Here is a 26,609-nt window from a genome sequence, read left to right as displayed (position 1 = left end):
TCTCTCTTTGCAGGTAGAGAAAGAGTGGGTAACGATAACTTTTCGTGCCCACTTATTCTCCCCACTGATTGGTTTGATTGACCGTACATTAAGTGTTCGGTATTGGTTCGTTTGAGGTATTCACCGCCGCCAAACAACGGAGAATAGAAATATTCTGCCTAGTCTTTGCCCGCCGTGATAAGATAGGTAATGCAGACTTTTGTCCCCGTTGTAATCCGTCATGCCTATCTTCTCCCCATTGGTTGGTAGCCTGTTTAGCCCGGACCGCTTATTAGAGTCGAACCATCCAGCTCCACTGGAGGGCACATCTAATAAGGACCTGTTCATTAAAGTGTGGACTAGTCGCTATAGCTTATAATAGGTTATGGCATTTAAATAAAAAGAAAAGGAGTTGAGCGAAATCAGTAGGCCACTGAGGAGTTATCAACTTCGCTCAAAAAATAAAATAAGAAACGTTAGAAATAACCCGTAATAAGAAACATAAAAATGGCGAGGGAAGACAAGCTTGACACCAAGGCAAGCCACGAGGTAACTAGGTTCCGTTGCCTATTCCTGCCCTAAACATGTCTGCCTCATTGCCCACCACGCCCAAATAACGGTCACATGAAATAGATACAAATCAATAGGTACCTACCCCCATTCCGGAAACTCCCGAAGTGCCACAGGTCCGCGGTTACGCCCATCCGGTAGGCGAGGCCTCGAGGCATGCGGGGCTCGCCTGGACGCAGTCGGAAGGGGAGGCTGTGGGGCAGACGGCCCAGAAAACGGTGATGGCCTCTCCTTCTCTCCTCTTCTGCTGCCCTGCGGGCCACGGGGGGGGGGCTGTCTTGCCTCAGCCACCGACCACCCCCCCCCCCTCCTCTGTCTCTCGCCCGGACCGGCCCGCGAAGAAGGCCGAAGCCACAAACAAGAGCGGCGGCGCTTACATGTAGTCCCGCCACATGTCAACGCCTGGACAAGTGCAAGTAGTCCCGCCACATGCCGACGCCTGGATAGTTACAGGTAGTCCCGCCACATTTCAAATTCCTGGAGAGTTGGAGGTAGTTCCGCCACATGTCCACGCCTGGAAGTTACAGGTAGCCCAGCCACACGACAACGCCTGGACAGTTACAGGTAGTCCCGCCACATGTCAAAAAGGGGGGGGGCTGTCTTGCCTCAGCCACCGACCCCCCCCCCCCCCATCTTCAATAGCCGGCACGGCCAATATCGAAACGGCGGAGCCGAGGATCGGCGAGGGGTCGCTGGAAGGGGGAGGTGACGCGAACGAGCCTCCCCCACCTCCCTCCAGGTGGAGGCTTCCAGCGACACCCCAACGCTCTTACTTAAAGAGGGTCCACATCGAAAAGCGGTCTTTTGCCCGGGGCGGGCACATGCCCCATACCGTCTCTCCTCGACCTTGAAGATTCTATAAGAGCCGGGGGGCTCCCGACCCCTCTGCATGGGTGCCCCCGTCCCCCCTCATTGGGACCCGCGACATCGACACGCTCCTGCCGGCGCCAGCCTCAGTTTGGAAATGGCTAAAACACAGCCAAAGTACAGACTTGTTCAGTTCCGGTGGAACACCAGAATGACCCGGTAGGAAACTTGTTGTTGCCCTCCCCACTCTTTGACTGATGGTCCATCTGTTAGACTGTTACCACATTGCGAAAAACATTTTGAACTACCAACAGAAGGTTCTGGTCCAACCATGAGTCATTGGCTGACATTCTGACTATACCGGAACCTGCCTGACCTCGCCCAAAATGGCGCCGATACACGAAAACGGAACTTTCGAACTCCCTGTTCGCCCGGATTGCTCGAATATTGGTGCTCTGAGATATGTATGCATTTTTGGACAATGAAAGTCGATAAGATGGATAGTGATTATGTGCTTAGAGAAGAAAGCAATACGGATATTGATCATGTGTTTTAACAATGAACTGATTTAGGGTGGGTACTGATTGTGAATGGGAACAATGAATTGGTGTAATTTAGACAGTGAACGAGCATCTGGATAATGAATTAATTTATTTTTGACTGAATACTCGACATGCATCATGCTTGCTCTGTGGTAAAGTTCGATACGATTTTATTGCACTGCCGCACTTTATGCAATGAACTGCCATCAACTTCTTTCTTCCTATGTACAGTTCCAATCTGCTCCGTGGCTGGTCCACTGGATTGTAGGCCTGTATTTATACATCAACACTTTTTTATTAAAAGTATTTTGAAAAAGAAAGCATAGTCGTAGCGGTTGCATTAATGAGTTTTGGATCTTTTTCTACTGTGAGCGAAGAATAAGTATGATGAAAGCTGAAGGTAAAAAATAGCAAGCTACATTATGCGTCACAGGCAGCTGGAAAAGTGTTTTAGAAGCCTTAAAACGACATCACAGAAATGCCACCTGACCGCCACCCTTACACCCAACAAGAGGGGTTGCGACCAAGTAACTCATGTAGATACACAGATCGTCAATGATTATCTATCTGACATTTCTGGTCCCGCTAGGCTTAAACGCTGAGATGGCAAAGAAATGCACTACATGGAGACAGGTCGAGTAAGTGGTAGGTAAAAACATTTCCGGATTACTGCATGCTGATGAGGTTTGAATACTGCCCCCCACCCCTTCTTTCTTCTCCCTTCTGCAGGTCACGTCGGAACCTTGGCTGAAGTATGGAAGGACGATGACCGAACCACCGATGAGAAAGGGAAGAAGGGAATATGAGCATGGTCCTTATGACAATAAGTTCTTAAAAAGACGTAGATTTGACATGACTGTATCTCCCCAGAACATAGTGACTGGGAGGATGGACTGACATAGAGACTTGACGGGTACTGTATGACGAAAATTGACTCGAAATAACACGTTAAAGAATGTAACTAGACGTTTGACTAGGTAGGGAAAGGACGAAAGAGAAGTGCACGGGTAAGGGTTACCAAGACTGCACCAATCTGGGGAATTAGAAATGTTGCTGATGTTCAAAAATGTACTGCTTCCCCCTTCTCATACTCTTATAGATCTAGCCAAGCTGTCCGACTGTTCTCCCGATCAATACTTGCCGTTGCCTCAGCCCGGAGTGCTTCCCACCAAAGGAAGGAACTGAAAAATGATTTAAGATCCAACAGTGGGTAAATAGCGCAACCCGGTCAATTTCTGAGCGACTGATCGAGGTGTAAGTATTGGCAATTAAGAACGCTCGAAAAGATAACAGGCGAGAGGGAAAAGGGAGGAAAAGGTAGACAGAGCTAAGCACGTAGGTAAATAGGATAGTAAAAGATAAGTAGGATACAAAAACATATAGATCTCGTTGGGCAACTATTGTTTTATGTTTTTGTTGTGAATGTCTTATGTATGTGATACATGGACTGTCTTCCTTCGTCTGAGTGTGTGTGTGTGTGTACTGTAGGGGTTTGTGTTCTTTCTTTGTTTACGTCTCTCCGTTACCTGACCTCCTACTGTTCTGTGTTGTGAACGCACCAAATGACCTATTTTTGTACACGTCTCTCCCTTTCTCTATCCTTCTCTCTCTCTCTCTCTCTCCCTCTCTCTCTCTCTCTCTCTCTCTCTCTCACTACATGTCATGCGTGTACCAAATGGCTCGTTTAGATTGTGGACAACTCTCACTCTATGAGAGTCTCCTTATTTTCATCTTCCTTCTTATGGTAAAATCGTGCCTCACAGGCACCAGTCTGATTGGGTAATTATTGAACACGAAGGTGTTCAGCGAAATTGACCAAAACTAAAAATGATTGTACCTCGCCATATTACTACCTCTCCTTTCTGCAAAATGAATGAACTTGAATTGGCTGAAAAGGAAAGGACAGGTAAGACGACTAAAGTCCCCCAAATCTGGCCATTTATAGGGGAACTGTATGTCAATGGCACCTTATTTTTCTGTTCATCAGAGACGAACGCCAACGTCCAGCTTGACCCCCAATGCCCAGATTACCCCACCCCTTTTGCACCCAAGCGCGAATGCCCGAAGCGTCCCCGCCCATTGATAGACCCCAGTTGCTGTCCCAGGTATAAACATGATGACCATGAGTCCCTCAAGAAAGACTTATTTTACCTGACTCTCGATGATAGCGCCCCCGCCCTGTTTGAAAAGGTTAGCCAGTCCTGAAGGGAAAAGCTCCGCAATGTTGAATATGATGTAATGCACAGTTGATGGGAATCTCATTTATCCTCACTTGAGTTATAAATAGGACGATGAATAAACCTGCCATAAACTCAGTAGGAATGCTGACACATGCACTGCTTGGTAATAGACCTCTGACTGTGACCGATGAGCATAACTCTCAAATGCGTATAATTGAGGGAGGAATTCACATGCGTAGATATCTTCTTCTGCCATTTCTCTAAAACCTTGTCTTGTACCTATTCAAAGATTCACGATCACCGAAGGAGATGGGTCAGATGTGACGTACAGCCTGACTGCAGATCTTGGGACACATGTGACCTCGACCAAAGGTGGAGCCGCAGAGCAACAAGATACGGGACGAGACAGCAATTTCAAACGTGGAAAATGAAACTTGATGGGCTGCCCTGAAGCCCTCCGTCTGCTAAACCACGTGTGCCTGGAGTCTCCGTCCCCCTTCCGTGGGCCCGATTGATGGGCCTGCCTGCTTGTTATCCTTTGCTCCCTTGGTCCCTTTTGTGTGTCCCAGGAACTCTGACCCAACTCCACTCTCTATCCTATCGACTATTTGAACCACACACCCACTCTTTTCCACGTGACTTATTGCCAAATGGAAGGCCAAAAGGAAGAACTGCATTAAACTGGGAATAGGGTGTTGCCACAGAAATATGGGTGCCGAGCATAAGGCACCGCTGAACGGATTGTTTGGGGAACAGGACTGTGGTCTAACAGCAGAGGACTGACCGCACCCTGCAACGCGTAAGGATAGACCCGAGCTGGACCTATAGCTCCACCGCCGGTGCTCCACTGCGCCAACGAAAGTGCACGGACTAGAGCCTACCAGTGATGGCTCACTGCTAAAAGACACTGTGACGAAGAGATCTTGTATGTTGAACTGAATTCCGCCCTCAACTGCCTTGGTCGAGATGTTCATTGGTCACAATTTTTTTAATCAGAAACATTTATGCTATGTAGTGCTTTGAAAATGATAGGAACTCGATGAAATGCAATCTCCTATGTGCCGCATTCTGCCAAACACCTCAACTGTCCATGATTATTTGCCATATGTTAGTATTGACAACTGCTAATTCTTTGACGGCACCTGTTTATATGTACCATCATCGATTACGAAAATGAACGCTGTAATGTAAAAGGGGCGACTGTGGAAATTGAAGAACTTGATGTACATAAACAGCATTCATTTCCCTTTTTCCCACTCCTCTCCCTGCGCATACCATGAATACCGTAAAGCATTAACTACATCCCACTGCCAGCGAAGGCCTGTACTCCAGTGTACATGACAGCCATTTTTGGCACCCTGGCCTTTTGCCCGCCTAAGATTAGGCTCACTGGCTTCCCTTCTGCGTGTATTCGAACTCTCTCTCGTGCATAAACCATGAAACCCTCTCCCTTTTGCGCGACCCTGCCCCGAAAGGCAGCCCTTCTGCTTGACCCACGCAAAACCCCCCATTTCCCTCTTGAAAAAGCATCCTTCGCCTCAGCTGACATAACCCCCACCCCAGCTGTATCTGACTGTCCCCGTTCTCTCATGTACGGGTCATAAGACCTCTCTCTCTCTGTGCGACTCTGTCTCTGTGCACACCCTGGCTCCCCCTTCCCCTTCTCCCTCACACGGGCAAGTCATAAACCTTCCCCCTCTGCAAGACCCTGTCCTTGGGAGTCACGGCCGCGCCTGACCAACACCTCCTTTCCCTCCATGAATGCCCCTCTGTTGACAAGCCTTCCCTCCGCGCTCGATTGTCCACGCTGCATGAATACCACTCCTTTGATGACCCCTTCCCCCGAGTCCGACTGACCACACATGTCCGGGGCCATCGCCTAGGCCAGGAGATATCATTTACTGCCCTTTATTGTATGGAATCACTCCTCTTCAAAGGACCCACTGTTGATCCTGGCCGTCCCATCCCCTGGGCTATGATCAGGCGCACACATCCAAACAGTTGACAGAACACTCAGCTGCGTGATTGCCCTCCTCCCTTATCAGCAGGTCAAGGGTCCCTATTATGAACGCATATGGGGTAGGATTGACACGAGGATTATGGGGATGTCTTTTCTTTGTCTCACAACATCGTGATTGTAATACCAAGTGTTTTGTAAAGTATAAAAGCCAGAGTCTCAGCTCACTTGTTAGAGCACCTCCCGATGACACCTTGCTTCGTGTCTGAAATGACTGGCTCTCCTCATGAGAATTAAACTCTGTTCTTGATTCCTGCATCCAGCGCCCGTCTCTTTATTTGATAACTATTCAGAATGGGAACTAAGAGGCGTCTTGCGCCAGCAGCCTGGGCATCGATAGCAATGCGGGCTCATTTTCTACAACTTGATTACTTCGGTGGCACGGCTTAAAGCAAGGCTATATCTCAACTGGTCTCAGGAAACTGCAAATACATGTTTTGTCAAACAGCAAATTCATTATGAGTATGGCGAGGCAAGTGGCAGATGCCTCGCCCAAAAATTAAGACTGAGGGAGTGAGCCCAACGGATAGATAATATTCTGGATACGAATGGGGATTCCGTTGAAAATGAAAGCGGTATCGTGGAGGTGTTCAGACAATTTTATGAGGTATTATATCGAAGAGATGAGTATGATGAGGATGATGCAGCTATTCTTATTAGTCAGTACTGCATGGCAGATCTCCCGGCAGAGGAGACAGAAGTTCTAGAAGCTCCTATTTCGGCAGAGGAATTAGAATTAGCAGTAAATGGGTTGGAAAGGGGCATGGCGGCAGGGCCAGAGGAGCTACCTTTGGAAATTTATAAAACTTTTTTTTCTGTCTCAAAGGTAGATCTTCTGGTAACAATGCGAATGGCCCAGAAAGGTGCTCCCCCTATGAGTTGGAACGAAGCATGTATAGTTGTGTTCCATAAAAAAGGCAAACTGGTGAATCTGCCTGGCTCTTATCGTCGCATTTCACTTTTAAACGCGGATGGGAAGATCTATTCGAAGATCTTGGCCATAGGCTGTCTTCTGTTATTTCCACATTCGTTTCTATTACACAACATGGGTTCATCCCGCATCGAGGAACGGCGAATCATGTTCGCCGTGTGATAACGTTGTTTGATTATGTTAATGTAACCCGGGAACCATTATGTTTAATTTTATTAGATGCTGACAAGGCCTTCGACCGGGTCTCATGGTGCTTTTTATGGGATGTCATGAGGCGGCGGGGCTTTGGGTCAGAGTTTATAACATTGTTGCAGACACTGTATTGTCAACCTGTAGCCCGCATTAGCACCATGGGACTCGAGTCGGAGGTGGTTCAAATACAGAGGGATACTAGGCAAGGCTGCCCCTGCTCTCCCCTTTTATTTTCATTATATATCGAGCCGTTTTTAAGAATGCTGGAATCTAACACTAGGATTCAACCTGTGGCCATACAAACCTATCAGTTCAAGGTCATCGCCTACGCGGAAGATGTTGCTGTTGTCACGCCGAGTCCAACTAAAGCGATGCAGGAGATTGAATACCTAGCTACAAAGTTTGGCGGGGCTTCTGGCTATAAGTTGAATACGGTCAAAACCCAGTTGCTATGCGCCAACATGTCGAAGTATTCTGACCCAAGGGTATGCCAAGAAGCTACCTATTTTGGGGTCAAGTTAAGGGTTTCTACAACTGCCCGGGTCAAATCAAATTGGGAGGGTCTTCTATCGGGGGTAAGGAAACAGCTAGACCAGGCGGAATGTTTGCATCTCTCCCTAGTGGGGCGATGCAGTTAACTAAAAATGATGATACTCCCAAAAATACTGTACTTTTTCAGATGTGTCCCTCTAGAAATCCCTAAGTCAAGCTTGGTACAGCTCCAAGCTATCTGTATGTGTTTTATGTGGTCCGGGGGCAAGGCCCGTCGTGCTGGGCGATACATGACTCTACCAAGAAAGTTAGGCGGCTGGTCGGTACCAGATTTTACGCTGTATTATTATGCCTGCATGATTCAAGGTATGAACATTTTGTTAACACGGGCTGGTCCCCTGGATATTGCAGAATGTCCATCCATATACCAGATGTTGTTGGGGGTGAAGGCCAAAAATTGTTTGTTCTTGTATTTTGAGTGGAGTTACTACAAGCGCACAAGATTTAAGGTCCTGGAGGCTGCATATAAGGTTTGGAGAATATTAAGGAGTATGTTTGGCTTTGAGAAAATTACTTGGTACACACCACTGGTATCCTCAATATTTGTGCCAGTTGATTTATGGGATCGGGTGGTGCATAATTGGAGGTTGAAGGGAATAAGGGTGGTGGGTGTCCTTAACAGTGAAGGTTGTCTTAAATCTTTTGAACAATTGTGGGAACAGTACCAGCTTCCTAGGGAGCATTTTGCTAAGTATCTACAAATTAGGAATTACTTGTAGAATAGTGGAGGCATTTTCCAAGTTAACCCCTTGATAGAAGACAATATGAAAGCTGCAAGGATAGGGGTGTTATATGGTCATATGTTTTTTTTTATACTTCTTTTTGTTAGAATATAGTAAACAATAAAACAAAAAATAACAAATGCATTGGGAAGGCATCGACATTATTTCTGCAGTGCTCGGAGCAGAGGAAGTCTTGCAAACAAACTATGTTACACAGAATGAAATAAAATTTAGAATCATGGGGAGTCCTGAGTGTCCAAATCAGACAGCCCGGCTGAGGGAGCACAAATGTCGCCACGGTAATCATTCTACGGCCCCCAAACCTTAATCCACTTTTCAGGGCAGCCCCTTGCCACATACACCGCACGCTCTCTGAACATATATCAGTCCAAATCTTGGACCCATTTGGTGCGCTTTGGCGATTGAGTGGCTCCCCAGAGCTGTGCTATATTGAGCTTCGCAATCATACAGGCCAATGTAACTCATTGTTTTAAGTATTGGTTAAGGTCTGTGGGTTCCCAAATATTCAAAAGACATCTGCGCGCTTCCAGTCGCACCTCACAGCCCAGGACCTCCTTCAGCGTATAATGAGTGGCGCGCCAGTAACTCTGAACGCTATTGCAGTGCCACAGTATGTGCATAAACGTCGCAATCTCTCCACAGCCTCTCTTGCATACACCATTCGTACTCCATCCCATCCTCACTAGACCTGGACCTGTAACATACGATCTATGTAGAATCCTTAATTGCACCAGGCGCAACCTCATCTGTATCGCCACCACCCTAGGGGAGGACACAGATTCAACCCAGTCCTCATCGTCCATCTCTAATCCATCAGCAACCCACACCACCCTAAGAGGCTCCAAGGGGTCTTCCATGTGATTGATCAATTTTCGATAAATCAAGGAGATAGTTTTCTCTGGTATATTCCCATCCAATACTCGATCTTCAGGAGGGGAGGCCTCAGGGAGGGTGTCTCCCGGTAACACATGGGAGAGGAGGGCATGCCTGACCTGCAGGTAGCGAAACCGCTCATTACTATGGAGGTGATGTCGCAGCTGGAGCGCCTCAAAGGACAGTACTTCCCCTTTCCCCCAAACATCCTTAATCTGACCAATACCAATCAACTCCCACTTGTCAAATCCTTTGGTGGTCCACAGATTGCCCAATTTGGCGGAGTTAAAGAGCGGGGTCGCGAGAGTCAATCTCCCTTCCCATCCCAGGCTCCTGTTAGCTGCATGCCAAACCTTCACCGCATGCGAAGTGGGACCCGCAAGCGAGAATCGTCCTGGCTGATTATACAAGGCCCGAAGGAAGTCTCCCCCGGGCGACTGACTACGATCCATAGCGTACCCAGGGTCACCAGGCAAGCCATACACTATCTGATTAATAGCCACTAGCTGGGAGGCCCAATAATATTTCTTCAAATCGGGAAGCCCGATACCTCCATCATACCAGGCCAAGGTGAGTTTAGTATAGGCAATATGGGGTCTACCATCCCATAGAAGCCGCCTCTGAAGCGCCTCTATCTCCTTGAAGTATTTAGCGGGCACGGGGTCCATAGCATTTTGGAGGGCATATAGAAAACAAGGAAGCGCCAACATTTTAAATAATACCTCTCTGCCCAGGAGAGACAGAGGCAACGCTTTCCAACGCTCAACATCAGTACGTAGTCTAACCAGCGGAGGCAACAAGTTCTCTACGTACCTTGACCTGGTGTCCAAGGCAATATAAATTCCCAAATACACAAAGCCCGTAGTAGCAATTTGAAGAGGGCGGGTCTGTGGAATCACCGGCGGGTCTCCCGACAAAACTAACAAGACAGACTTCGCCCAGTTAATAGCAAAGCCCGAGTATTCACCAAACACTCTAAGAATGTCGACAAAGACAAGCAACGAGGACCTAGGCGAAGTGAGATAGAGAAGCATATCGTCGGCATAAAGCAAAATCTTATCTTCCCACTCTGGGGACCATCGCAGCCCACGCACCGACCTATCCCATCTGACCCAAGCCGCCAACGGCTCCAGCGCCAACGCAAACAGGAGGGGCGACAGAGGACATCCCTGTCGCGTCCCTCTCTCCAATGCAAAATCATCAGATTGACAATTGTTAACCACGACGCGAGCCAATGGGGCAGAGTTTGGCAGGCACACCCATCCTACAAACTCAGGCCCGAAACCCAGCTTCTCCAACAACGCGAATAGGTACGACCATTCGACCCGATCAAAGGCCATGGTGGCGTCTAAGGACACCAACACAGCAGGTTGCAACAAATCACGGGCCCTACCGAGCACTCCGTGTAAACGCCGAAGATTCAACGCGGTGTTGCGGCGCGGCATAAAGCCCGACTGATCTGGGTGTATCAAAGTGGAGATCACCTTGACCAACCTGATCACCAGTATTTTGGCTAAAATCTTGGGTTCCACGTTGAGCAAAGAGATGGGTCTATAGGAAGAGGGGGAGGTTCGTGGCTTACCTGGCTTGTGGATAACGACGATATTCGCAATCCGCTGATCGTAGGGGAGGCTACCAGACTCTTTACTTTCAATAAACATGGCTTTAATAAAGGGCACAATTTTATAAGCATTCAATTTATAAAGCTCAATCGGAATGCCATTAGGGCCCGTCTCCTTCCCAGAGTTAATGCTCTTGATGGCTCCCGCTATTTCGTCGTCAGTAATATCGGAATCCATAAATTTCCGATCTTCCTCCGACAAACTAGGCATAATAATATCTCTGATCATCTCAGCTTGTTCTGCGCCAGTATATGTAATGTATGTGTCTTGTAAAGCGCACTGCTGCCCTGAGGCGTCGTGGCGCTGTAGACCGCTGGGGAACCCGTCCTGGCTATCCCTGTGAGATGGTCCCTACTGGGTATCTCCAAGGTGAAACCAGGCATCCCCGGCGAATGTGGGGGGCCGCGGTAGAGATGAGGCAAGCTAATGCCCAGAGTTGCCGAGTGTGATCCCTGGTTAGAGTAGGCACCGAGGCGAGAATTATCAAGTCCGCTGACCCTGGTCTGAGGATGCATAAACACCCTTATAGTGGCTACCAAAGGAATCCGCGATCATCTGAGGGTCCGTGAGAGCCTCAGGACCGTCACTCTCAAGCTCCGGCACCAACCGAGAGGCACACTCTCCATGCTCCAGCCACGCTATGAGCTTGCCAGCCCTAACACCATGCTCATAAATCCTACTCTGGACATCATTATGTTGCGTCACCGCCGATTCCCTAGACAGCCTATGGTACTCGTCCTGCTTGAGGTGTAACTGATGGTGATTCTCAACAGAAGCATCACTGGCAACCTGCTCTTCCAAATCGACAACCTCCGCTTCAACCGTATTGATCTCCGCCAAACGTCTCCTTTTCTTACCCGCAATGAGAGACAAGGCCTCACCACGTAGAACAACTTTATAAGCCTCCCGCAGCGTCTGCGCGGAGTCCACAGTGCCCTGATTATGCTGAAAATACTGTTCAGAAGCCATGCATATATCCTTTCTAATGACGGGGTCACGAAGGTGCCAGGCATTAATAGGCGCAACTCTACCCACCGTGGGCATATGGTCATATGTTAAGCACTAAGGCCAATGATATTGATCAACAAAATTCTAAATGGGGGATTAAACTCGGAAGGCAGGACATACAGATAGAAACTTCTTTGGCAATGGCTAAAAATCTATTCCTATCTGCAAAGATATCTGCGCAGCACTTCAAATCACTTTTCAATGTATACTACACACCAGACAAGGTCTCAAAATGGCCGGGGATTTAATTGGGAAATGCTTCCGCTGTGGATACCCATCTGCAGATGATCTTCATATTTTCTTTGGATGCCTATTGTTAGCAGGTTTATTGACGCAGGTGGAGAAATGTTTATCAGATATTATTGGTACTCCAATGCAATTAACCACCACGCAGATTCTTTTAGGTGTTGAAATGGGATTAGTGTACATAGGAGTATCAAAGCAACATGTCAACTTAATATTTCTAGCTACAGCTGTATATAGGCTTAGTATAGCCTCCTTTTCGTTGCAGCAGGGACCACCTTCTTTTGAAATATGGAGGGCACGATTCTTCGCAGTATACAATATGGAGTATAGCTTGTATGCCCTCAAAGGCCATCGAAAAAAGAAGCTTGGTGAGCAAATATGGGGCAGTGTTTTGCATTATCTAGAGCCCGAAATCTGAACCCCGGCCTTGCCTGGGTTATCAACTGTTTGTTCCATTCTCACTGCTCTACATTGCAACTAACGAATTTATGACTGCTTATACTGTTTCTTTCGCTGTTTTTTTTTCTTTTCATATTATGGATGTCTTACTGCTAACAACTGTGTTCTGATTTTATATTTTTATTTCCTTTGTTTAGTTGAATGTCAGCAAGTATATATTTTATGTGTTAGAGTGACTCACTCCTACTGAATCATGAATTCTTCAAAAGAAAAAAAAATAGGCATTGGAGTGATGGGAGTGTTAGCCATCCACTCTCCTATAGGGTAGACAATGCTGGGAGTGTTAGCCACATCCCCCTGTAGGCATTAGATTCCTGGGAGTGTTAGCCATCCACCCCCCTGTAGACAATGGAGTACTTGGAGTATTAGCCATCCACCCCCCAGAGGGTAGACAATGCTGGGAGTCTTAGCCATCCACCCCGCTATGGGCATTAGAATGTTGCTAGTGCTAGCCATCCATCCCCCTATAAGCATTGGATTGCTGGGAGTGTTAGCCATCCACCCCCCTATAGGCATTGGTGTGATGGGAGTGTTAGCCACCCCCTCCCCTTAGGTTAGACAATGCTGGGAGTGTTAGCCATCATCCCCCCTATAGGCATTAGATTGCTAGGGGTGTTAGACATCCACCCCCTATAGGCTTTAGATTCCTGGGAGTGTTAGCCATCTACCCCCCTTTAGGCAGTGGAGTGCTGGAAATGTTAGCCATCCACCCCCGATAGGGTAGACAATGCTGCAAGTATTCCCCCCACCAAAATGGTGAGTGTGCTTTCTCACAATCTGTGTGTAATGTTTTGTTTTGCTGGGTAGTGGCGTTTTTGTGTGTGGTAGGTGTCTGACTTACCATCTGGGACGACCGCGTCGGTTGGGGTTGAGGTATTGGCCATAGGCGAAGAGTATGAGTATGACGTGAGCGATAAGATACATGGCTGCACCGTCTTGTTCGCAGGGATCCTGTTATGGCACTCTTCAGAGCCAAAATACTGCTCTTCTGGATGCTCTGACGTTGGGATAGTGGCGACGGATTCGGCGCGTGGGAAGTACGCATCGTACGTGGTCGGCCGTTATTGGGCTGGGAATATGCCTCCGTGCGACTCCATTCAGCATTTACGGAGGCTTCTCGTTGGGAAAATGGAGACGGATATGAAGTGACCGAGTCGTTCGGTAAGTAAGGGATTTTGAGCAGCGTATTTTGTCGTTTGGAAGACATGGCTTCCAGTACGAATGGGTTGGAGGCTACAGGTCTGGGCGGCTTTGGGAAGGCCTTCCTTACGGGATCGGAATCGACCCCTTAGTGTGCCATTTTCTCGCAAAGGAAACCAGGCAATGCAATACATGGGAAGAGATAAATATTTGAAATGTCACCCTTTTGATCAATAAGACCTAAAATATCTTGAAACTGCTTCAAAACCCCTCAAATGAAAGGTTAAGGTACCAATTTGATTTGTCTGCCCAGAAGATGTAAAAGTAAAGAAACCATCCTAAAATGTCTCATAAACCCATGCCATTACACTTTATTGCGCCTTATACAGTTAAGCATATGCTGCTGAAATCAAATGAACACAGGGCAGATATGTTAATGTTGCAAACAGTAGAAAACTAAGTAAAATCACTAAAAGCTGGTATTTTTACGTTGTATCTGTACAAAGAACAAATATTAATAGAAAGCGCTTTTAAAAGTAATCTATGGTTGATTCATGACTAACACTTAAAGTAAACATGTACAGAAATGGCACGTTACAAATTAATAAATTCAATTTTGTTTCCAGTCCTGTTTAGGTAGTGGCCAGTAATTTTTGTCTTGAAAAGGTATCAACCCTAAGGTAGCTCCACTGACATCTGCATTCCACCAGTGCCTGGCAGATTGTCTCCAAGCTGAGAGCTTCGCCAGCTCGCTTTGTTTACAGTCTTGAGCTGCAATGTGTCTTGCTGCTTCAGCCGGAGAGGAAGGTAAAGGTCTACAGCTGCAATTTTAGGATGTGTCAGAGCATATGGAGAGCTAACAAAAACAGGGAGTAGGGGGTCTAAGGGAATTTTTAAGACCAGGGCCAGGCTATTATCCCCTAAAGTCAATTATAAACACACAGAAGCCTGGGGGTCAAAAATAGGAGTCAAAAAAGTACTCAGGGTTCATGAGGCTAAATGCTACAAAAGTATGCTAAATAACCAAATAGTCTTCTAACAAGTAGGTAACTCAGCGCATCAGACCACTTGCAAAGGTAGGTGAAACCCAAGGTCCAGAGATGGATTCCCATCAAAGTCTTGTAGGTGATCAAATGTTATCATCTGGCCATCAAATGGTTGGGCTAGCGTGTCTCTTGATCGCTGAGACTGCCTCTAGACCCACCTGTAGGACTGGGATCAAAGCCCACGATTGCCTGTAGACCATGCATATGATCACCGAATGGGATAAGGTGCAGTGCAAAACAAAATGAAGTGAAAGTGGTGTATGAGTTAAAAAGGAATAAAGAACAAACAGTGAAGCAACTTTAATAGCTGTAAGCCTTTTACTAATTAAAAACACAGAACAGCGCAAAAAAAGCAGTGTCAACAAATAACTGCTAGTGGGGCCGACATGTTTCTGCCAAAACGGGGGAAAGGAACCTCCCAAGGCTTTCTTCAGGGCCTCTGTTCTTATAAATATTTGTGCTACTGCTGGTGCGTACTACACAATTGAATAACCATATAAACTGGGGGAGGCCCAACCTTAGGAACTGCCTGAGGTAACGACGGAGAGAGCGTGGCCTCCTTCAACCTGAGCTTGGTCCAGGCGAGGTGAGGTATTATCCCCTGCCACTATGGGTGAATGACACACCATTTGGCATGGAGGAATAGATACACATATCCTTTATGGTTTTTGATTTAGTCACAGTTTATATGGTTATTCAATTGTGTAGTACGCACCAGCAGTAGCACAAATCTTTATAAGAACAGAGGCCCTGAAGAAAGCCTTGGGAGGTTCCTTTCCCCCGTTTTGGCAGAAACATGTCGGCCCCACTAGCAGTTATTTGTTGACACTGCTTTTTTGCGCTGTTCTGTGTTTTTAATTAGAAAAAGGCTTACAGCTATTAAAGTTTCTTCGCTGTTTGTTCTTTATTCCTTTTTAACTCTTACACCACTTTCACTTCATTTTGTTTTTCACTGCACCTTATCACATTCGGTGATCATATGCATGGTCTACAGGCAATCGTGGGCTTTGATCCCAGTCCTACAGGTGGGTCTAGAGGCAGTCTCAGTGGTCAAGAGACACGCTAGCCCAATCATTGGATGACCAGATGATAAAATGTGATCACCTACAAGACTTTGATGGGAATCCATCTCTGGACCTTGGGTTTCACCTACCTTTGCAAGTGGTCTGATGCGCTGAGTTACCTACTTGTTATAAGACTATTTGGTTATTTAGCATACTTTTGATTCTGAGAATCTCTTTTCCCTTTTATGAATGTGTCACCACCTTATCTTGAGGACTGGGGACTTTCAAATGGTTTACGACCTCTATTTTGTTTGTAAACCATTGTCATATATGGATAGGAAATTGTAATCGATATTTGGGAGGTACGCCTAAAACACTCCCCTTCCAAATAATGATTCCTTACTCATTTCTAAACCTATTATTACTCAGAAAAAAGTTACTGACTCTTAAAATGATTTTAGTGCATTGCCAAAAGCATTCTTGCGGTTGCAAACTCCAAATAGGAGTGTTTGTGACCACAAAAAGCTTTGTACATCTTGTTCTATGCCTTGTATGTATCTTCGCCTCTTTGCCATCTGTGCTTCTAAACCAGGCTCCAACTATGCAGGGTAGCTCGAATTAAAATGTATTTTCAATTGTACGTAAAAGGCTGCTGCGCTCATTATACTTTTTCCCTTTCAACTGTTGGTTTAATTCTTGTTATCGCGTACTTTTGTTATTATATGGTTTTAAGTGACCTTCAATAAAACTGAACTTGAATTTATTTGTGCGTCCAAGACAGTCCGTAGTTGGAAAATAAAAGTTGCAACATACTACCACAATATCACGACATTTTCCATGCGGGAGCAAAGACAGATGGAATGTCCAGGGCAGACGGCCCCTCCCCCCGCCCTCAGGTGCGCCTCGCTGCCCCCAGGCTGCCCTGGCACTGGGGTCACCCCAGCAGCCTCGCTGGCAGGCTCTGCGCGTGCCGCTACCACGGGGAGGGAGGCAAGTCACGTCCCGGCACAGCGCGAGCCCATTCCGCAGGGCTCGAGGACAAAGGTCCCGGTGACGCTCTCCGCACACCTGCTGAATTATTCACCGCGAGCCCGGCAGTCTCCCTGCCCGCAGCAAGCGCGGTGAGCATTCTTTCTGCAACCTGTTAGGCGGAAAGTGGAGGAAAGACGTTAGGGCAAAGGGGAGTGGGCGGGGCCGGTGCCAGCGCCCGGGGTGGGAGGGCGGGTGGCGCAGCGAGGGACCGGCTGCACCTCTGTGTGCACAGGGAGAGCCGTGCCCGCCGAGGCAGGACGGGCAGCTGCCGCGAGAGGTACCAGTCTGCCAACAAACTGGGGGCAAATACACCGTCTAAGGGCGCTCTGTTGTCAGCAACGCGGCGTCAGCGCGAAAAGTGCGTTTCTCCACTGGGCGGTGTGCTGGCGTGCCCTGTCCAGCAGGGCGACAGTTCCTGCTCCCCCAGTGTGCCTGCCCTGCCAGGTGAAGGGCCTCTCAAGGTTGGCAGGTGTGTGCCTCTTGCAAATGACTGCCGTGTCCCATTTGTAAGCGCTCGTGGCGACTGTACCTCTATTGTGAGGGCGTTTGGGGCTTATTTTAGTTGTGTACAGGTATTGTGTCTGTACACGTGTATAGTGTCTGTCCGTACAGCTGGAGTGTTTGATAAACGTGTTGCGCATGTTTAAGTTGTATACACGTACTGTGTCATTGTGCATGTGTATTGTGACTGTCCGTTCAATTCTAGTATTTGAGAAAGTGTGCTGTGGCAATGCATGTGTGAAGTGGCTACAAGTCGTGGCTGTAAATGTGTCAGTGTTTTATATGTTGTTTTGTTTTTTACTGTAAAATGGTAAAACTGATTGTGAATGTGTATTGGACGGTGCTTCTTAATGCGGTTTTAAAGATACATTGTAACAGATTGGAAATGTGACGCACTGTTTTTTTTAAATGTATTCTGGCTGCAATTAAAGAGTTCTCAATCAGTGTTTCCCAAACTTTTTAGAACCACTACTCACTTTATAAAACAGCAAACTTTTGCAACCCACCTACCTTTCATGGACATGAGGCGGGCAATTTTTTACTGTAACTAAAGCATCCCGTGGTAATGCATGGTCATTTTCAGAGAGCATACTTCCAGTAAACAGTCACTACATTTGCATAGAAATATAGTTTTACTGATAAAACGAAAAATCACACAAATGATAATGTATGGAAATCGGATTTCTGTGAATATTTAATTATTTATGCATCACCAAGTAAGTGTCTTGGTTTGTTTTGGTCCTGTAAAAATCTCTGTAACCACCACACTTCAGAACTAAAAATAAATGCTTCATTTCTGCTTAGCTAGCAGCTGGATGTATACAGTTCATTTACAGGTATTTACATTTTGTTGTGTATTGAAAAAAAAACATCCTATTGAAAAAAAAACATCCTACATTATTCACATAATTCACTTTAGGAACTCCCAGTGGGTCACGACCCTCAGTTTGGGAAACACTGCTCTAAATGGTACTGGGTCTTTGTAGATGTGCATTGTGACTGGAAATGTGATTATTTGCCACCTGTTTTGGGGCTGTAGATGTGTATTGTGGCTATGAGCATGCATTGCGGATGCATTTCATGTGTATGTTGACTGTAAGAGCTTGCTGTGTCCATCCGTGCATAATGTGTTAAACTTACTGTGTGTATATATTTATGTATATTTTCTGCTTGTAGGTAAATGCTTAGCATGCTTTTACTGGGTGGTGTACTGGGACTCTAATGTGTGTTGGGACTCTTCAAAATGTGCGTTGCGGCAATCAGTATATTGCTTGTATGCATGTCTACAAATGAAGCCTGTTAGTGGCTGCTGTACAGGCTGCTGGTGGGAGTGTGTGTATAATGTGTCTAAAACTATTCATGCTTCGAGATTATAAGGGTTTAAATTACTATTAGTACATTTGTTTAGTTACTGTGTGTATTGTGTGTTGTTACCAATTGTACAGTTAGTGCAACTGTACAAATCTATTGTGTGACTGCAAATATGTAGCGTTGCTGTAAACGTGTATCTGGACAGGGTGAAATGTTTGCTTGTGTGTAGGTGCCATTAAATGCTTGATATGCTGTTAGCATATCCTTGTGTATTTGCATAAATTGTGACTGTCATCACATTTATTAAGTTACTGTGTGTAGGTGTATATGTGTCTGAGAGTGAATGTGTGTCCTGGAGGTGTATGTGATTATGTATAAATGCATTTTCCCTGTAGAAATGTATTTGTACAGTTTTTAATGTTTAATGTGAGTGTCAGCACATTTGTTTAGTTTCTGTGTGTTGGTGTATATGTGTCTGTGAGTGACTGTGAGGCCTGGAGGTGTATGTGCTTGGGTATAAATACATTTTCCCTGTAGACATGTATTTGCAGAGTTTTAAATGTTTATTGTGAGTGTCAGCTCATTCGTTTAGTTACTGTTTGTTGATGCACATTTTGGGCCTGTTAGTGAATGTATCAAAAGAAACACAATTGATGGATGGAATGCAGAACAAATCAAAACATTCAACCCAGGTCAAGAGATCTGGGTTAAATCTATCATTCTTTTGCTCATCTTGCTACCCCAGTTTAGACCTGGCCATATGCAAATCAGTCTTGCACATGTGCCTCATTGGAACAGTCCAGCCCGAACTGCCTTTGCAGGGTCAAGACTGATTTGCATATGGCTGGGTCCAAACTGGAATGGCATGGTGAGAAAAAAAATGATGGATTTAGGCCCAGATCTTTGTACTGGCATGTGCATATACCGTATCTGTCAGGAAGTGCTTGGCGTGCTGTTACCGAGTGTACATAGATGGGTGAATATACATGTGTAAACGCACCTGTGGCTTTAAATGGATATTGAGCAGAGGTGGACGAGACAAAAAAATAATAGGGAGAGCCAAGCCAGAACAAAACTCAAATCTTAGAGCCTGGGCGCAAGCCATGAAAATATGTGTCATGCAAATCGTACAACAAGCCACATACAAAACGATAACGGCTGTTCAAAGTTTAAAAACGTGTATTTCTTTAACATGGGGAATCTGTGACAATATTGGGGCACATTATAGCACTACCCTGAGAAGTAGTTATTAAAAGTGATATTTTTGTACAACTGGTAGTCTAAAAAACGTATTCGAAAGTCTTTCCATACATGATAATAAAGAAAAAAGAGTTTTGGTGAAATAAAATATTGGCCTAAGATCAAACAATTTAAGCAGGGAAGCTGTGATTTATCCATGTTTTCTGGTTTCAATCTGTACAAATCAGCCAGTGAATGGGTATTTATTTGTCTTTCGTTATGTTAAGGCTTTGTTTTGACCTCTTAGTGCATTCTGCAAATCACATGATGTTGAGCATAAGCCTAGACTTGAACCTGGTCCTGAGTTCCATAGTCTGCAGCTCTGGCCATAACACTAGAGGTGGGTGAGCCAGCTAATTAATGGGGTGAGCAGAGCCAAGCCAAGGGTCTGGCTCAGATTTGAGTGCCCATGCACGAGTCGAGCCCTGAAAATGTTTGGTATATAAATCATACAACAAACATCACATAAATTATGATAAAGTTTATTCAAAATTCAAAAAAGTTTACTTAACATGTGGAAGCCTTGACATTAATACAACACATTCTAGCAGTGGTTCCCAAACTTTTGACTTCAGAGGAGCCCCATTGAATTACTACTGGAAGCCGGGGACCCCCAAGCAATTTATACCATTTAAATTTCAAACACCAAAACAGTCATTCACAAAAAATACACAAACAAGTGCACACCAAACAAATATTCGAATTACCAAAGATGTTATTATTGTATATTGAAATGAACACATTTACAAAAATCTAAACATTTTAATAGGAAGGTTGGTGCTGCATCTCTGCACTAACTTTTCAATGTTTGCTTTTATTTCATGGTATGAGGTTCCTGCTCCTGCCAGGGCTGTACTGGAAATCCAAAGCAGCCCTGGCAAATGGCAAATGTTGTCAGACTAGCCCCTGCACATCAAGTGAACCTGACCGCTACAAAGGGAGCTTTGGTGGTCTCTCCCCTCAATAAAATTAGGGGAAAATAGTGCATTCTACAACACATTTGTCATTAGATATTGAATTGTTTTTAAAGCATAGTGATTGAATACCTTACTGTGCACCAAAATACAACAACATTTGTTGGGGCTCTTCAATGATTCCCTCATTATAAACCTCTAAAAGCGCCTCTTATCTCTCCATTGCCCCTCTCTCACATGAATGTCATTTGTTTTATAGCACCTCTCATACCAGTGTAGGGTGTCAGAGCACTTTACATCACACACATACAGAGACAATGAATCATACGAGTGTAAATCAGTGTACAGAACATTTTACGTAAGGCAGAGGGGACTGCAAGGTGAAGGATTCACGTCATCCATACTGGTAGGCATTTTTTAAGAGTGCTTGGTCTGGAGAAACACAAACTCAGGTTTCAGAACATAACACAATGGTTGGCATTGACTTCAAAATTAAGAATGTATTTCTACCCAAACAAACCTTTATTTAGCAGCATCAGGATAATGATAGACTGGGGAAAAACACAATTTACTAACTTGTACCAAACAGTTTGCATGCAGCTCTTTGATGGCAGTTCATAGCTCACTGTTCTAGATTACAATTGCAACTTAAGAACTGCAGAGTAAAAATAGAATCTCTGTGAAAAAAGCAGTAACCCAATGAGCTATGCACATAAAATACTGTTTTTGAACTGCGTGGTACACATTCTTTGCAGAAGGCATATTGACCCACTGCACAACCTTAGATGAGTTGCAACTTCCACTGTACAAAACTCTAATTTCTTTCCAGCAGATACCTTAATCACTGGAGTTCTCTTAACACTTTATTGTTGCCTCAAAACTGCTGATTATACATGGAACTTTGTAGTGCTTTTAAAACTGCTGCCTGTAGACCCCCTAGGGATGTGTCACGGACCCCTGGGGTCCACGGACCACAGTTTGGAAACTACTGCATTTTAGCAGTGCACTGAGTAGTAAGCATTAAAAGTGATAGTTTTTAAACACGATCATTAGTGAACTAAGAAGTCAAGACAGTTGTCATATAAACCCAGTACATGGCTGAGATTATTATACAGTAACATCATAGTCTATTAAATCAAACACAATAGGTTTTGTACTTCTAGCATTCTGAACTTGTATATTTAAAAATGCTTTTATACGGGATAATAAAAAAAAGAGTTTTGGTGAAATCAAATATTTGCTTAAGATCACACAATTTAAGCAGGGACACTACGATTTATCCAAGATTTTTGGTTTCACTTTGTACAAAGTAGCCTGTAGCTGGGTATCTATTTGTCTTTCCTTATGGTAAGGCTTTGTTTTTTTATCTCTTTTATATAGTTGGAACTCGACCCAAAGATATTGGAGCATAAGTTAGGTTACCATTCACTTTTTATAGGTTAGCTGAGTGATTCCAAGAGAATCAAAGGAGGTTTAGCTGTCACCGAGGCTCGAACCTTGTTCCCCAGTTCTAGCGTTGACAGCTCTGCCCTTAACCCCCACATCAAGGTTACATGTAGGGAGACCGGCAGAAACCACATAATCTGCTCTTCATGGGCTCGGGGTCCAAAAGGACCTCGAGCCCAGCCCGAGTCAAGCTTCAAGCTCGAGCTTTCAGTGGCTCATCCACCTCTAGTACTAAAAGTAAACATGTGGTGAATGCAAACGTGCTGAGTGTACATGCAGTGTGACCAGTGTGAATGTGGATTGTGTAAGAGTTCCACGGAAACTAAACTTTGTTTGTTCCTCTTTGAATGTTCCCTCAGCAGGCTGGAGGCCGCTGGGCCGGAGCAGGGCATGACTCCGCGCCCGGGGATCTGTGCCGAGCCCGGTTACCGTTCACCCTGACCCCGGTTGGAGACTGAAATGGCCGCAGCGGCGGCAGAGTCCGCAGTAGGAGTCGGGGAAGCAGCGGAGCCGGGCCCCGCCGCAAAGGCCAGCTGGGAGCGGAAGTCTCAGGCCCGGGGGCCGCCTGCGGACGCTCGCCAGGGCCGGTGGTCGCCGCAGCTGTCCCATGGGTCCAGCCGGGCGCGGAGGTCTCAGCTCAGGAGCCTCACGGAGGCGCACAGACCCTCGGCGCGGTGGCACCGGGAGAGTCTGCCACCTTCCTGGACGGGGGATCCGGGGCCGCAGGTGGCCCCCGGCGGTAGGATGCCCTCTCCCGGCGGCAGCATGAGCAGCAGGCGCCTGCGCCTTCTGAAGGAGGCTTCTCAGGGCGGCGCGGGGGCCTTGCCCCTGGGGGGCATGTGGAGTATACCCTCGCAGAGGAACAGCATCGCGCTCCCCACAGACAGGAAGGAGCTTGGCGCCCCCGGGACAGGCGAGGCAGGACCTGGGGACCAGTGTGGGGGCCCAGACAGACGACCAACGCGGCAGGTGCAGAATCAGGGTGCCCCTCCATGCCCTGAGGGGGCAGCCGCCCTGGAGGACTCCTACTCACAAGATCCTTGGTCTTTGGGCTCTGAAGATTTTGCTGCCTACGCCCCGTTGGCCTTGGACCCATTGGAGCATGAATGGATGCTGACGGCAGCAGAGGGGCAGTATGACAGCATCATTGGACCGCTCACCTCTGACCCCAGCCTCCTCTACACGAGGGACTTCGTGACAGGCTTCTCGGCCATCCACTGGTTGGCCAAACACGGCAAGCACGAAGACTTGATCCAGCTGATGCAGTTTTCTGAAGCGCAAGGCCTACCGGTGGACATCAACGCCAGGGCCAGCGGCGGCCTCACGCCCTTGCACATTGCGGCCATGCAAGGCCACGAGATGCTCATAAAGGTGCTGGTGGGGGCTTTTGGTGCAGACGTGCACCTCAGAGACCACAACGGACGCAAGGCCTGGCAGTACCTGCGAACCAACGCCTCACCCCAAATAAAGGAGCTCTCCGGGGCCCAGGATGAAGAGGTGGCCAACTTGGCCTCCCTCAACAAGAACAACAACAGCCGCTCTTCCAAGCGAGCCTCGAAGAGAGCACCACGTATGGATGAGGTGGACGCAGGCCGGCCAGAGAAAAGTGGTCTGCCTGCCACCATCTCTCCATTCATGAACCTCTTCAGGCGTGTCCGGCTCTATCTTTCTTCAGATTGGTGAACTGTTCTAAGGCCTGGCCATGACCATATATCCTCTTTTCGAACCAATGAAGCACACTGGACAGCACTTTTTGGGATATCTCAGTTGAGAATTATGTACCATGACCTACTGCTATTATACTCAGAAATTGACTTCTGCACACAGCCATGCTACATGCATGTGGCTTAAGCATGCAGACTCCATGTAAGGCCCATTCTCCTTCCCCACACATCACATGTTTGCAAAATGAGTCCCAGCGCTCTCAAACTCTGATTGAATCTTTTAAGCTGGACATTGCAAAGTTCTTGATCTGCCAGTTAATGGTCACGTTGAAGTAATAATCTGTTGAAGTAATGGGCAAGTAGATGCAATGATCAGTTGAAGTAATGACCTTGCCAAGGTAATGATCAGTTGAAGTAATGCGAATGCTGAAGTGATGTTTTGTTGACGTAATGGGCAGATCAAAGCATGATTAACTGAGTTAATGGGCAAGTCGAAGTATTGGTCAGTTGTAGTTACGGCCAGGAAGAAGTAATGGTCATTTGAAGTATAGGGCATATCAATGAATTGGTCACTGGAGGAAATGCACAGTTTGAGGTAATAATTAATAAAGTTGACATAGGGTGCACTGTCCTGCTGTACCATCGATGTGGATGAGTGGAAGGTTCATGGAAGTGTGTCTTCTCCCATGTATTTACAGGTAAATCAGACCCTGCATTCAAACTAAACAATATTTGTGGCAACGAAAAGAAAGAAAAACTCAATTGAGTCACACCTGTATTGAGGTGGAAGCTTGTGCACATTTTTGCACATTAGTCGCCACTGTAGAGCAGGGTTCCCCCCCACAGACTGAGCATTTGACTTTTTACACCTCTTTAGAAGAAGGATTTCCTACTGCTTATTTTGACAATCTCTTGTTGTTCATGAGGCATTCACAAGGGAATGAGAAGGGGCTTCCACTGCTGTGACCATAAAAGAAAAGGAAGCAGGGTCTTATAAATAAATGTGCTGTTTTTCATATTGATAAAGGAACAACGATAATTTAATGAGTCCACTGTCCACCCCTTGTAGTTTGCAGCTCGTATAAATCCCCTCTTGATCTAACGGGGTGATAATTAACACAAGAAATGGGGCTATAATAAAAAAATGCACCTTTGTCGAGCAGTTATGCATCACTGGTGGTGTAATTTTGCAGCATGCTTTGAACCAACACGCAGATGCAAAAATGTGGTAATAGAAATTTACCAATACAAAGGTAATATTTAGTAGGGGTCAGTTTGGGGCCCTACGGATGGTGGAAATGATAGTACTAAATTGCCCAACACTGGTGCACCCTATCTAGATAGTTCTGTGCAGCCCTACATGTGCAGTATATCTGGCATAGACGTCAGCCCCATAGGAGTTCATTCACCAGGCATTGCTCCTGCTCACAAGACTAGTTGAAGCCAATGCTCTCTGTTGGGGGGATGGCATCACGCCATTATCGATAGCAGTGGGTCCTCACCAGCGTATATGACCACTATGACAATATTGGACACTGTTGATGTTTGGCCAGAAGATCTACCCACAAAGAATATTATGGTTTGATGCAACTTTGTGACTTGTAGAACAATAATTCCCTCTTGAGCTCTTTATTTGTATTAATATGTAGATGAAATTGTGTATTAACCAAAATTATTAGGTACATTGGCCAAAAATGCACTCCCTCTGCACTTGACGGCACTTTCTGGGGCATTAAGAAGCCTTTTTGAGGGGCGAGCAATGAAAGGTTGACCATCCCTAAACCCACCAACACTCACTCTGCCAGCTTTGAGTTTGCTTCCATTATTTGATTCTTCTCATTACTCTAAATGGGCCTGTCCTGTCGACTCTGGGTACCTGCACTTAGTAAGGATGGAGTAAATGGAGTACAGGTATCCCTGCTCCTCAGGAGGGAACAGCGGTCTGGGTTAGCACGTATCTATTTTGCTGGATGTCCATTTGAAGTGTCTTTAGCACTTTTACTTGTCTTTTCTGAATACCGTCATTTTAGTGACCCTTTTGGTGCTAACAAGTGATCCGGGGCCTGGTTTAGAGTTGAGTGTTAATGGGAAATGCTCAAGTTTCTGGAGGAAGTGAACAATTTAGAAAACCTATCTTGACTCCTCAGCTAAACCCTCATGTTTCCTGAACCAGCGGTCCATCCGGGGTTAGTTATTCTAACATACTGTATATTTCTCGCGGCCTCTCAGGGGGAAAACACGTATTTGATTTTTTGTAATAGAAGAATAAATCTATTTGTGCTACAACAGTTTTGTAGAAGTCTCATATTGCAGAAACACATATCAAAGAGTTGCGTTTCCTAACTGAAAAAATGATATAATTTGTAAAACGTCCAGCTCAAAGGTAGAGGGAGGGCTACCACTTGAATATGCTTCAACTAATTATCAGATAGATCTGTCTGACAGTAGCATGCACCCTCTTTCCAATATTTCTCTCGAATGCGGTCACAAGGTCCATACTATATTGCAGACCTCTAGACTGTTGTGTACAATGGAGAAGTTCTAGTTAAAGGTTAGTGATATATCCTTAAAATTGGTAGGAAATCCCGTAA

The 26,609-nt window shown here is 46.0% G+C and overlaps 1 protein-coding gene across 2 annotated transcripts; it reads left to right on the top strand.

The window, feature by feature from the left end:
* Positions 1 to 16,984: 16,984 nt before the first annotated feature.
* On the top strand, positions 16,985 to 26,304 carry SOWAHD (sosondowah ankyrin repeat domain family member D). 2 transcript variants are annotated; one of them, XM_086918545.1, is made up of 2 exons: positions 16,985 to 17,032; positions 22,717 to 26,304. In XM_086918545.1, exon 2 carries the CDS (start codon positions 22,814 to 22,816, stop codon positions 24,035 to 24,037), a length of 1,224 nt encoding a protein of 407 aa, XP_086774671.1. In that variant the 5' UTR covers positions 16,985 to 17,032; positions 22,717 to 22,813; the 3' UTR covers positions 24,038 to 26,304. The 2 variants fall into 2 exon arrangements, with proteins under 2 accessions (XP_086774671.1, XP_086774670.1); XM_086918544.1 differs by lacking the exon at positions 16,985 to 17,032 and adding an exon at positions 17,144 to 17,412.
* The last annotated feature ends 305 nt before the right edge of the window (positions 26,305 to 26,609 follow it).

This window comes from Lissotriton vulgaris, chromosome 4_1 (assembly GCF_964263255.1).
Source record: "Lissotriton vulgaris chromosome 4_1, aLisVul1.2, whole genome shotgun sequence".
In the NCBI taxonomy this organism is placed as follows: domain Eukaryota; kingdom Metazoa; phylum Chordata; class Amphibia; order Caudata; family Salamandridae; genus Lissotriton; species Lissotriton vulgaris.
The sequence above is the reverse complement of the archived record's forward strand: the minus strand, read 5'-3'. Positions and strand labels throughout refer to the sequence as shown.

What these genes read in the sequence shown, in the direction of transcription:
- SOWAHD (XM_086918545.1), top strand. Translation starts at nt 22,814, where the DNA reads ATGGCCGCAGCGGCGGCAGAGTCCGCAGTAGGAGTCGGGGAAGCAGCG.